This window comes from Cibotium barometz, chromosome 5, assembly GCF_041138505.1.
Source record: "Cibotium barometz isolate CiBa-2024 chromosome 5, ASM4113850v1, whole genome shotgun sequence".
Classification (NCBI taxonomy): Eukaryota; Viridiplantae; Streptophyta; class Polypodiopsida; order Cyatheales; family Cibotiaceae; genus Cibotium; species Cibotium barometz.
The window spans coordinates 63,273,091-63,286,474 of NC_141050.1; the positions used below are offsets into that span (position 1 = coordinate 63,273,091).

General features: G+C 47.8%; 1 protein-coding gene across 6 annotated transcripts in view; it reads left to right on the forward strand.

The window, feature by feature from the left end:
* LOC147638747 (auxin response factor 12-like) overlaps positions 1-13,384 on the forward strand; it is a 93,758-nt gene that overhangs the window by 31,034 nt on the left and 49,340 nt on the right. For all 6 annotated transcript variants that reach the window (XM_086798715.1, XM_086798713.1, XM_086798714.1 and 3 more), the window contains 2 exons: positions 9,588-9,697; positions 9,840-9,938. In XM_086798715.1, coding sequence (XP_086654841.1) covers positions 9,868-9,938 — 71 coding nt within the window. In that variant the 5' untranslated portion in view covers positions 9,588-9,697; positions 9,840-9,867. The remainder of the gene's footprint in view (positions 1-9,587; positions 9,698-9,839; positions 9,939-13,384) is intronic.

Consider the following 13,384-nt stretch of genomic DNA (forward strand, 5'->3'; position numbering starts at 1 on the left):
GTGAATGTAAAATGCAGCATTCATATTCATTTACAGCATTCGTACTCAGTCTAGAACAGTCCCAAACAACCCCTCTCTCAGCCCTAGCTTTGCATCCCTCCTTCATTCCATTGGGAAGAGTGCATAGGCTTGAGATTGGACATCTTTGGTGCTTCTACAGCAGTGCATAGTTCAGCCCAACACTTGGTCTTCAGAGGTCTTGCGTTTGGCTTATCGTCAGTCACACCGTCAGTCTCTTTAGAGATAATAAAGCAAATACTATCTCGGTAATGGGATAGGGGGCCCTTCAGTGGATAATTCGGGACCCCATACGGTGTACAATTCTCATCTCTCTCTCTCATATCTCTCTAAAGTTTGAAGTATTAAAGTGGATTGCTAAACTCACGAAACTCAGGATACAGAAGACCGTGTGAGCATTTGTGTGACAGGCTCCTCCAATACAAATACTTTCGCTGCATGTTACAGGATGTCATGTGCAAGACATGCACTGGCTAATCCCAAGGCTAATCCTGAGGAGGCAACAGATAAAGAACCAAGCTTGAACCTGATTTTGGAGCAGATGTAGCTGTTTTGGCAAGAGGTTGATTGGTGTTGCACAAGGGATGTTGTCGGCCACAGCACACAAAAGAGGAAAGGGACTGTCGGCTGCAATATTTTATTAATACTTTGTCCAGGTCTTGGCCGACCAGGAGTCAGCCAGTCCACTAAGACTTCCCAAGGCCTATAAAAGGCGACTTTGCTCATTGTCGAGACTCATTCAGTCCAGCCAGGACTGAGTCACAGAATAGGATGTAGGATTAGGTATTCTCTTCCTTTTCAAGGAAGATTTGTACTACCTTCTGTACATTAGAATATAGTGAATACTCAGCTATCTCTCTCTCTCTTCTCTCTCTTCTATATGCGTTTTGCATCAGCATGTTCCAGGATGGTGTTTAGGGCTAAAAGATTTCTCCTAGAGCTTCCACATGTGACATGCAACTCCATTTTCACAGACTAGTCCGCTCCAAGACCATTCATGAGCTTTTCTAGTAAAGCCACTCCCATGAGGTGATTTCATGGATTAATTAATTTGAGTCCTATTCAAAAGTGGATCAACTGGATCCGGGTGATGTGGTCACTTGATTGAAATAGGTAGAGCACACAACTGAGAGACCACGAATATGAACTACAAATGGGAAGAATTCATGGACGAGGTAAGCAGTGTTACCTACAATCATTCTACATCCACCAAAATTTGAAGAAAGAGTACTAAAGGAAGCAGCAACAGAAAAAAGCGAGAGCAGAAAGTTCCCTCCTCATACTTTCATACGTCAATGCATGCTATTATGCCATGTTGTGTGAAATCAGCTTTTGTCCAGCCCTAAAAAGGGAATGTACTGGGTCTTTATTGGTTTTATTTGGGTATTTTTGTGTCTTTTCTGTTGGCCGACAGCCTTTAGGCTGGCCTATAAACAGTCCATATCTTTGCCTCATCATTCACCATAGTGTACCACCTCTTGACCATATCTGGTACCATCTGCTGCTGCTGCTTCTGCCGGGCTCTACACATTGCTTCATCATCATCGCCTGACAGGACAGCACCTCAACGTTTTATCTGGCCCCATCTCGGGATAGCAGCCCACTCTCTGCTACAGGACACACCGTGGGACAGCTGCTACATTCATATCATCAGCGCTTACATCAGCACATCATCAGCGCTTACATCAGCATATCATCAGCGTTTTACCACAGCTTATGGGACAGCAGCCCTCTTTGCTACATAGAGCACTTCAGCGTTTTTCCTCAGCTCTCACCATCGGGACAGCAGCCCACTCTCTGCTACATCACACCATCGGGACGGCAGCCCACTCTTTGCTTATCTTCACCATCTACACCCTTCAGGTACGCAACACCCTTGTCACCAGAGCTTGCACCACTCAGGACGGCAGTCCTCTTTGCTCGTCACCACCCTTCAGGTACGCAACACCCTTGTCACCAGAGCCTGCACCGTTCAGGTCTTGAAGCACCCTTGTCACCAGAGCTTGCACCACAACACCACTCTGGACGGCAACCCTCTCTGCTCTTCATCTACCACCTCAGGTATAGCAGCACCCTTGCCACCAGAGTCTGCATCACCTCATCTTCCGTTGCCACTACCACCTCGGAGTGCCTCTGCATCCACTGACGTGAGCCTTCGATGCCGACCACCTCTCGGAGTGCTTTGCCTCACATTGACGCAAGCCTTCGTCACCAACCGTGCTTCAGCTCCGACATCATCTTTGCTTTTGCATTGGTCTTTCTACTCAGAGTCACCTCACATCAGAGGGCTCTTGTACATATGTTCATTCACCATTATATATAGACTCACTCACATATTTCATGCTGTGTTGATTTGCTCTGATCTCTCGTACATTTGGTCCTTTCGTCCATTTTCCCTTACATGGTATCAGAGCTATCGTGAGCAAAGGGATTGAAGACCTCGAGAGCACACAGCATAGATCGTTTACCTGCACTCCCGGAGGACCAATTTTTCTCACCAGAAGTTTATTCTCCAAACTCTAATTTGGACCACATAGGGAATGGGACTTCTTACTCAGTGGAGAGTCCCGTTCAAGATCTTTCTTTGGAAGACGATCAACCCATCTACATCACCTCACCTTCACCACTTTTGCCATTATGATCGCCCTCTCTGACTTTATCAGATTTTGTTTCTAGAGGGGGATACATTCCTTCTGCCAGTGTGTCAGTGTGGGACCTTGGCATCCATCATCTTCTCTTGTATTCTCCATGGTTCCCTTTTTGGCCTGAGAGGGGGGGTGTGAAAATAGCTTTTTATCCAGCCTTAGAAAGGGAATTTATTGGTTTTATTTGGGTATTTTTGTGTCTTTTTTGCTGGCCGACAGCCTTTAGGCTAGCAGACCAGCAGTCCCACGCAGTATATATAGCTTTGCCTCATTCCCCATGGTGTACCACTTCTTGACCATATCCGGTACCATCTGTTGCTACTGCTGCTTCTGCTGGGCTCTACACCACATTGCTTCATCATCATCGCCTGACAGGACAACACCTGAGCGTTTTATCATCTGGCCACATCTCGGGACAGCAGTCCACTCTTTGCTACAGGCCACACCGTGGGACAACAGCCCTCTCTGCTACATTCATATCATTAGAGCTTACAGCAGTGCTTACATCAGCACATCATCAGCATATCATCAGCGTTTTACCACAGCTTGTGGGACAGCAGCCCTCTCTGCTACATAGAGCACTTCAGCGTTTTTCCTCAGCTCTCACCATCGGGACAGCAACCCACTCTTTGCTACATTTCACCATTGGGACGGCAGCCCACTCTCTGCTTATCTTCACCATCGCCACCCTTCAGGTACGCAGCACCCTTGTCACTAGAGCTTGCACCACTCGGAATGGCAGCCCTCTGTGCTCTTCACCACCCTTTAGGTACGTAGCACCCTTGACATCAGAGCCTGCACCCTTCAGGTACAGCACCCTTGTCACCAGCGCCTACACCCTTCAGGGCTTGCAGCACCCTTGTCACCAGAGCTTGCACCACTACACCACTCGGGACGGCAGCCCCCTCTGCTCTTCATCGACCACCTCAGGTACAGCAGCACCCTTGTCACCAAAGTCTGCATCACATCATCTTTTGTTGCCACTACCACCTCAGAGTGCCTCTGCATCCACCGATGTGAGTCTTCGACACCAACCACCTCTTGGAGTGCTTTGCCTCACATCGACGCGAGCCTTGGTCACCGACTGTGCTTCAACTCCGACATCATCTTTGCTTTTGCACTGGTTTTTCTAATCAGAGTTACCTCACATCAGAGGGCTCTTGTACATATGTTCATTCACCATTATATATAGACTCACTCACATATTTCATGCTGTGTTGATTTGCTCTGATCTCTCGCACATTTGGTCCTTTCGTTCTTTTTCCCTCACATGGTATCAAATCTATCATGAGCGAACGGATTGAAGACCTCGAGAGCATACAGCATGGTGCACTCTCGGAGGACCAATTTTTCTCACCAGAAGTTGATTCTCCAAACTCTAATTTGGACCATATAGGGAATGGGACTTCTTACTCAGTGGAGAGTCCTGTTCAAGATCTTTCTTTGGGAGACGATCATGTCAGAATACGCAGCGGAGATGATGACCAGATCTGGGAACACAAGAGCAAAACGCATGCAAAAAATCACAGCACAAGAGAGAGAGAGATAGAGGCGTGTAACTCTGCTCTATATACACAAGAAGATCCCGGAGTATGATACAAAATGGTATGGGGGTTGGGGGCCTATTTATATGCCCCCCCATCAGCAGTCGGCCTGCTGTAGGGCAGCCGACTGGACACAAGAAACCTCCACGACTGAATAATCACAGTCGACCAGCATCAGAAAAGTCCCACGACTCATGCAGTGCAGTCGGCCACTTCCAGAATCTCCACAGATGTAGTCGGCCAGGTTCAGGGTCCTGCCACTACTAGACTGCCTCCCATGCCACAGAAAAATAGGGAAAAAATGGGGAAAAATACGGAGAGTGGGGAAAAATTAGAAAACACCTCATAAGGGCGGGCAAACCCACAACAAAGGCCCTGGTGTATAAAAATAGACAGGAGATAACTTCTAACACTCCCTCTCAGCTCCTGGCTGTGAAACCAACCACAGGGAGCTGGGGTGCCGCCTGAGCAAATCCTAAGATAGTGACTTCGTGAAGAGGTCCACCGTTCTGTCCTCCATCGAACAGAACTCTAGCAAGATGTCATCAGCAACGATCTGTTCACGAACAAAGTGCCTTTGGATGACCATGGGTTCCTCCAATGGAAGCCCAATCCTGCAATGCAACCTCTGCATCCTCACCACCTCACAAGCAGCATCACAAGCAGCCTGGTACTCTGCCTCAGTCCGCGACAAGGCAAAAGATGACTGCCTCTTACTGCATCGTAAAACTGCTCCTGGGACTGAAGTAGATCTCCTCGTGTCCAGATCTCTGGAGTCGAACTCCATCCAACAATCCCCCTCCTGTGTACAAGAGTCCATGATCCTTCGCATGCTGCAGAAACCACAGAAAACGCAATCCTGCCTCCCAAACAGTCATCTGCAACCATGAGCTCAACAGGAAGCTCCCATCCAATCTCGTGTCCATCAACCAGATTAATGAACCATTCTGCTTCTGAGTCAAAGAGGCAACACACTGCTCACAAGGATCAATACCTGTTACGGTGCAAAAACAAGTCCTAGAAACCTGATGAAGACCACGCAAGGCCTTCTGAAACCTGTCAACCACCCCCTCTGAATCCGGAACCACAAAGCCTGGAGAAACCACCTCCTTCTGCAAGTAATCAACTGCCACCTGCGTGGCTTTCCGAAAGGTCCCCATGGAAAGAACATCCTCATCTACAGGAGGTTCTTTGTCTCGAATACTACGAGACATCAGAGCATAAGTTACCTGTTCAGTTTCCTCTGACTAACGAACACAAGAACTACCAACATCAGTACTGGAGAGTTCCTGCCAACTGCTGCCATCTACTGGCAAGCTATCCACCATCTGGTCTCGAAAAGCCTGCACCTGCAGCGTATCCACACTTAAGTGGCCATTAACAGACTGCCACTCATCACAAAACTGAGGACCTGGGAGAGAGAGTGCTGAAAGCTTGTAAACTCCATTCTTCGCTCCGCCTTCCCAAACTACCTGGCCTGTTGCTTTGGCCCAGAGAGCAACAAAATGCTCATCAAACTCCACCCGTACGCCAGTCTTGCAAACCTGATGCACTGACAACAAATGAAAACCAAGTGCCGGAACATACAACACCTGGGAGGAATGCTTCCCCCCTCTGCCATCGGGAACTATCTCCATCCTGCCCTCACTGTGAACTGGGATAGTGGATGTATCCCAGTAAGAATGTGACCAAAATACTTGCAGAGATCCTGTAAACCAGAGCGGGAAGGAGTCGTGTGCCTGGAAGCACCACTATCTAGAATCCACTCCCGAGTATCCGTTGCGGAGAGTCCTCCAATCTCCTCCCTGCGTGAAGAAAATGAAACATCGGTGTCCACCACCTCTAGGTGCACAAAAGCCGGAGTCTTCATGATTGCTGTTGAGGAATCTTCACCCTTCTCGGTCTTCCGCTTAGGACACTACCTCCAATAGTGGCCTTTCTCGCCACAATCATTATAGGTCCTCTTTGCCTTTAGTTTCTCGCGGTCAGTAAACGGACTTCTTCTCAGAAGACTTCTTCGACGAAGCCTTCCCTTTGCCCGTGTTACGGCCTTTCGACCGTTGGCCAGTTAAGGCCTCCGAACCTCCACTCTGAGAAGGGTTCGTGAATCGTTCCTCCTGGTCCAGGACCATGGGCACAAGCTCCTCCCACGTGATGGTGCTGAGCCTGCCACTGGTAATCAAAGACGAGTAAAATGCTGAGTACGGAGAGAGCAAGTGCGACAGCAACGTTATGGCCATGTCCTCTGACGATATCTCCTTCCCAGCCAGAAGAACTTCCTGTTGAAGAGCCTGCAGCTTGTTAATATGCTCCCGCATCGTCGACGACTTTGCAGGGTTCATAACCCACATCTGTACTTCCAAGGAAATCCTCTTCATGGGCGATACGCTGTTGTAAAGAGAGGCCAAATGTTGCCATATACCTCTGGCCAGCGTCATATGCTTTACATGATTGATTACCTGCGGTGTGCAGTTGAGAAAGATAAACGAACAGACCCTGGCGTTGACACGATCCCACATCTGTGTCTGAGCCTCCCGGTCCTTTCGGATCGACGGTAACTCCCCTTCCTCTACCTCCGGCCGTGGAACACCAACAACGACGAAATCGGCGAGGTCGTAAGACTCTAGAACAGATTCCATCATAACCTTCCATATGCCGTAGTTGTTCCCGTCCAAACCGGGAACGTGGGGAGTGTCGGGATCTTTACATGTCTCTCGGCCATCTCAAACAGATCTGCCATTGCGGCGATGTACTCTGAAAAGGGTAGGTGGGTGGGAACAAAGAAGAACTAATACTTGCAGGTGGCTGTCCAGCAAATCAGCCCGCCGTCCTCTTGCTTCTCCTCTTCCCGAACAGTCCTGTACGGTCTACCAATCAGCAACACAACAGTCCTCCTCTTGCTCACACAAATCCCGAGAACTATCTAGAGCCTAGGCTCTGATACCATGTCAGAATACGCAGCAGAGATGATGACCAGATCTGGGAACACGAGAGCAAAACGCATGCAGAAAATCACAGCACAAGAGAGAGAGAGATAGAGGCGTGTAACTCTGCTCTATATACACAAGAAGATCCCGGAGTATGATACAAAATGGTATGGGGGCTAGGGGCCTATTTATATTCCTCCCCCATCAGCAGTCGGCCTGCTGTAGGGCAGCCGACTGGACACAAGAAACCTCCACGACTGAATAATCATAGTTGGCCAGCAGCAAAGTGGGTCGGCCAGCATTAGAAAAGTCCCACGACTCATGCAGTGCAGTCGGCCACTTCCAGAATCTCCACAGATGCAGTCGGCCAAGTTCAGGGTTCTCCTGCCACTACTAGACTGCCTCCGATGCCACAGAAAAATAGGGAAAAAATGGGGAAAAATACGGAGAGTGGGGAAAAATGAGAAACACCTCATAAGGGCGGGCAAACCCACAACAAAGGCCTTGGTGTATAAAAATAGACAGGAGATGACTTCTAACAGATCAACCCAACTACATCACCTCACCTTCACCACCTTTGCCATCACGATCACCCTCTTTGACTTTATCAGATTTTGTTTCCAGAGGGGGATACATTCCTTTTTGCCAGTGTGTCAGTGTGGGACCTTGGCATCCATCATCTTCTCTCGTCTTCTCTCATGGTTCCCTTTTTGGCATGAGAGGGGTTGTGTGAAAATAGCTTTTTGTCCAGCCCTAGAAAGGGAATTTATTGGTTTTATTTGGGTATTTTTGTGTCTTTTCTGCTGGTCGACAGCCTTTAGGCTGGCAAACCAGCAATCCCACACAGTATATATAGCTTTGCCTCATCATTCACCATGGTGACCACTTCTTGACCATATCCGGTACCATCTACTGCTACCGCTGCTTCTGCCGGGCTCTACACCACATTGCTTCATCATCATCGCCTGACAGGACAACACCTCAGTGTTTTATCATCTGGCCTCATCTTGGGACAGCAGTCCACTCTCTGCTATAGGCCACACCGTGGGACAACAGCCCTCTCTGCTACATTCATATCATCAGCGCTTACATCAGCGTTACATCAGTGTTTACATCAGCACTTACATCAGCACATCATCAGCGTTTTACCACAGCTTATGCGACAGCTGCCCTCTCTGCTACATAGAGCACTTCAGCATTTTTCCTCAGCTCTCACCATCGGGACAGCAGCCCACTCTCTGCTGCATCACACCATTGGGATGGCAGCCCACTCTCTGCTTATCTTCACCATTGACACCCTTCAGGTACGCAGCACCCTTGTCACCAGAGCTTGCACCACTCAGGACGGCAGCCCTCTGTGCTCTTCACCAGTGAATCACCACCCTTAAGGTACGTAGCACCCTTGTCACCAGACTTGCACCCTTCAGGTACCGATCACCCTTGTCACCACAGCCTGCACCCTTCAGGGCTTGCAGCACCCTTGTCACCAAAGCTTGCACCACTACACCACTTGGGACGGCAACCCTCTCTGCTCTTCATCTACCACCTCAGGTACAACAGCACCCTTGTCACTAGAGTCTGCATCACCTCATCTTCCGTTGCCACTACCACCTCGGAGTGCCTCTGCATCCACTGACTCGAGCCTTTGACACCGACCACCTCTTGGAGTGCTTTGCCTCACATTGACGTGAGCCTTCGTCACCGAACGTGCTTCAGCTCCGACATCATCTTTGCTTTTGCACTGGTCTTTCTACTTAGAGTCACCTCACATCATCAAAGGGCTCTTGTACATATGCTCACTCACCATCATATATAGACTCACTCACATATTTCATGCTGTGTTGATTTGCCCTGATCTCTCGTACATCTGGTCCTTTCGTCCTTTTGCCCTCACACTGTGTATTCACACTCACATCCTCCTGGTCTTCTTTGTTACATCATAAATTAAGGCTCACAACACAGGCTCATCTTGCTACTCAACCCAAACCCTAGCCCAAGTATGACACTAGCATCTGAATGAGTGGTAAGGACTCAACGCATGTGACATTTAACATTGCACAGCTGGCCATCGACTGTAAGGCTCTTATGTAGGCTAAAGCGTTGTCCCAGGATCCTAGAACCTTAGAAAATGGTCCATCCTTTCCACCCAATGGTGATGCAAAATAGAAGCTTATGGCTACAGCCTAGATGCTTGCAGTACTAACATGTCATAAACGAATGCATATCTATGCAAAGTACCATGATATTTGATCCTTCATGCCTTTGTCAATTTTCTAGGTTATGGAACATGGAAATAATGTCAAAGACCATTTTTCATGTAGTTGTGAGCATGTTTTCCCTGTGTGAGTGGTGCGTGAGGATTCTGAGTTTGTCTTTTTGTTTTTTCTGGGTTCCTTTTCAAAGACGAGAGAGCAATTCAGTATAAAATATCAGTCAAATTTTGTTTTAAGCAGGGGAAAGGAGCGTTGATTCAGAGCTGTGGCATGCATGTGCCGGACCGCGTGTTTCACTGCCATCCATTGGTAGTCTTGTAGTCTACTTTCCACAGGGTCATAGCGAGCAGGTTGGTGGCCATTTGCACGAAAGGGTTCATTTGATGAGAGACTGAAGAAGAGCAAGTAGATTCTAAATAGTCTAGCTTTCTATATGGATGTCTAAGAGTAAGTTTCTAAGCTAAGTTTTGTTGCTGTTCATGTCTTTCTCAGCTGGCAGCTACAACCCAAAAGAACGTGGATGGGCACATCCCAAACTACCCAAACCTTGATTCACAGCTTGTTTGCCAGCTTCATAATGTTGCTCTTCATGTATGATCCCTGTTGTTCATGCTCAATGATTTGTGAATTTGTTTTTGCAAGGTGTTAATTGAAGAGATGTATGGAAGCTGTCTCTTTATTTTTGAAATTTCTTTCAGCACACTCATTTATACATGTGCATGTGTACTGAAGGATCTAGAGAAAGCATACCTAGCTGAAAGATCTTTTCCTCATATGTATGTGCATGTGTGTGTAGATGGACAGGTAGATAAAAAAAGACATATGTATATACATTTTTTTTCCCGAGAAAGCGATCCTTCTATTAGTTAAAATAGCATCCAAAGGCTAAATGTATATGCTCAAAACCCCATAAGAGGAAAGAGAGAAAAGGGGAGGGTGGTTCCCTCTGCGGCCGGTTCTCTCTTGGAGGGAACCTACCTCATACGGGTTGAGGGGGGGGGGGGTGCACACTGGCAGCTTGTAATGCCAAGTGATCTCACCGGTCCAATCAGAGAGAAAGGGGCCCTAGCGCTCGGTGCACAAAAAAGCCTCGCGCTGTCCACGCATGCGATCCGAGCCGCTCTGCCACGGAGGGTATGAATGATGTCAGTTCAAATGGAACGGATGGACTCAGCTGTTGGGGGGGGGTGCCCTCAATGGAAAACAGGACGTCTGTCTAAGGATTGTTTGTCCAAGAAGAAGGACAAAACCAAGGGCAAGGCTTCATCTCAGAGAAAGGGCAACGACACGACACTTTATAGTGATACAAATTCTAGTACCACTTCTAGGGCTCCCAGGGCGCTTCCGGCTTAGGAGGACCCAGATGGTGTACTTCTCTAGTACACATGCAGTTCTCCCCCATGTGCTTCCAGCCATAGGAGGCTTGTGGGCGGGAGAGGTGTCACCAGCCAGGGCATTTCCCAGTATGAAAGGGGTCTAGTATGAAAGGGGTCTGGTGGACTCCAGGACGTCTAAGTATTTGGAAAGTACAAGCTTTGGGAATGGGGGATTATCTTGGAATACAAGGGACCACACTCCTAAAATATAGGAGAGTTGCTATTTTTGGCCTGACTCTGATGGAAATTCTGTTCGTGTCATTACATCTAGAATTGAGCAGATACCAAGAGTTGGCAAAGTGCCTATGACAGAATGTCTACCAATGTTGGGATATTTTTAGAGATAAAGTCTATGGAAGGACCCATCTCTTAGATTGGGACATGTGGCAAGAAAGTGGACCAAAGTGAGACAAGTGGCCTCACACTTGTCACTTTAGCTTTTGTGTGGCTCTCCACTTGTCATCATAGCCTTCTCTTTCCATTTTCACTCATGGGAGCCCCAAATCTATAAATTGGAGCCCTCTCTCTTCATTAATGGAGGCTCTCTTGCTGCACATTAGCCTCTACCACCGTTACGGGCTGCCCTAATGATGGCTACTGCCTGTTCAGAGAGGGTTTCGGACCACTTTCCAGAGTCATGAGATACCAGGATCAGAGATGCCTCGGATTATACTTGCTGGAGCTGCGTAGACATAGAGAGGGTCTCTTGAGAGGGAGGAAATCAGAGAGGGAGAGACACCTACAGAGGCAGATTACAGACTTCTTTCGACCAGAGATTGAGCAGTCAGGCCAGCAGGCATTGTAGCTAGCCCCAGAGTATAGCGGCACCAGAGGTACACTGATTGATCGGGCTATAGAGCTGGGACGGTCCAGGCGCCCCAAGATGAGAGGCCCATCTCGACACGGGCGGAGAGTACAACAGAGGATCAGGACCATAATAGCACGGCATGGGAGACGTCCAGTCAGAGTACTCACCATGGAGGACATTGAGGATATCCGCCATCGACTGATGAGAGACATCTTTGGATAGTGATGTATATGATGCTTACCTTTGCTGCTGGAGTTTTCCTTCCCAGATGTTATCCATTAGGAGCTCCCAGTACCTTAGTTTTCCTCATAGTTGTTGTTTCAGTTTCAGTTAGTTGTTTAGTTGTTTTAGCTTTTCTTACACAGACATTGTATCAGATCCACCAATTGTTGTAACCTTTTTGGTCTCATAGGTCATTTTGGCCTTTTGAGGACGTTAATATATCATTTCATTTCATTTTCATTTTCATTTCATTTTTTTTTGCGTGAAATGGTGTTTTATATTATATGTAAAAATGTACATCAGCCACATGGCTCAGACAGAACCTATGGCCCCAAAAAAACCCCCACAAAAGATCCTCTAAAGGATCATGACCATGCAAACCTGTACACTAATAAGAAAGCCTCCCAGCCAAATAAGCATCCTAGATAAAAGCATCAAAGATGAGCCAGCCGAGCCGCCGTAGACCATAACGAAATAACATCTGCATCCAGTAGCTGAGCTGAGAGAAGAGAAGAAAACTGCCAAAGCAGCAAACCGCGGATACGTAGAATGTGCCCATGTATTCCAGACAAGGAATCAAAGATGAACCCATTCCGTGTAGTCCAAAAATGCCAAAGTCCTGTCCATCTAAGGAAATGGAATATCACAAGGTGACTGTCCGAAGTAATGACTTGAGGAAAAATCCCAAATATCCACTGATGAGCCGAAACAGTAGACCTCTCTACTTCATTTCATTTCTCTCTCTCTCTCTCTCTCTCTCTCTCTAGCACAGCTAGCAGGGACATGGATTCCGTTGTTATTGTATGCTGATGATATTGTGCTGATCTCAGATTCTCCAGAGGGGATGCAGCGTCATTTGGATGCATTGCACATGTTTGCAGAGGACAGTGGATTGTCTGTTAACCTTGGTAAAACCAAGGTGATGGTGTTTAACACCACAGCACAGTGGGTTAGGAGGTCAATGCCCACCTTTACATATGGTCAGGAGACAGTGGAGTATACAGATGCATATACTTACCTTGGTGTGGTTTTTAGTGGCCCACTATTTTCCTTGAGGAGAGCAGCGGAGACCAGATTGACCCGAGCTTATGCAGCATTGGGGAGACTAGAGAGGATGTGTTCGCAGGTTCAGTTTCAGGAACCTCGAACAAAACTCTGGCTCTTTGACACTTTGGTCACTTCAGCCATGCTTTATGGAGTGGAGATATGGGGACCCTCAGTGGATCACCACAGCCGAGCTGGTAGCACTGATGGATGGAGACGTATGGAGAGGTCCTTGGTTTCTATGATTTCCCGGATGATTAGGGCCAAGGCCTCCGTACCACATGATATTATCCGTGCAGAGATGGCTGCCCCCCCATTGGTAGTAGAGGCACTCACTCGATTAGTCTCCTTTATACATAGCACTTGGGCTCTCCGTAGAGACAGATATGCTCGCTTAGCCCTGGAGTCTTCACGACAGTTGGCATCACAGGGAGACGGATCATGTTGGTATGCACAGATGACAGCTTGGTTCCAACTGCATGGCTTTAGTATGGACAGGCTACCTCCATTTCAGTACTCCCTGGATGCACCCTCCCTCTCTCTCACACGGGCAGAGATTACCAGACTTATCAGGCAAGACTTGACTC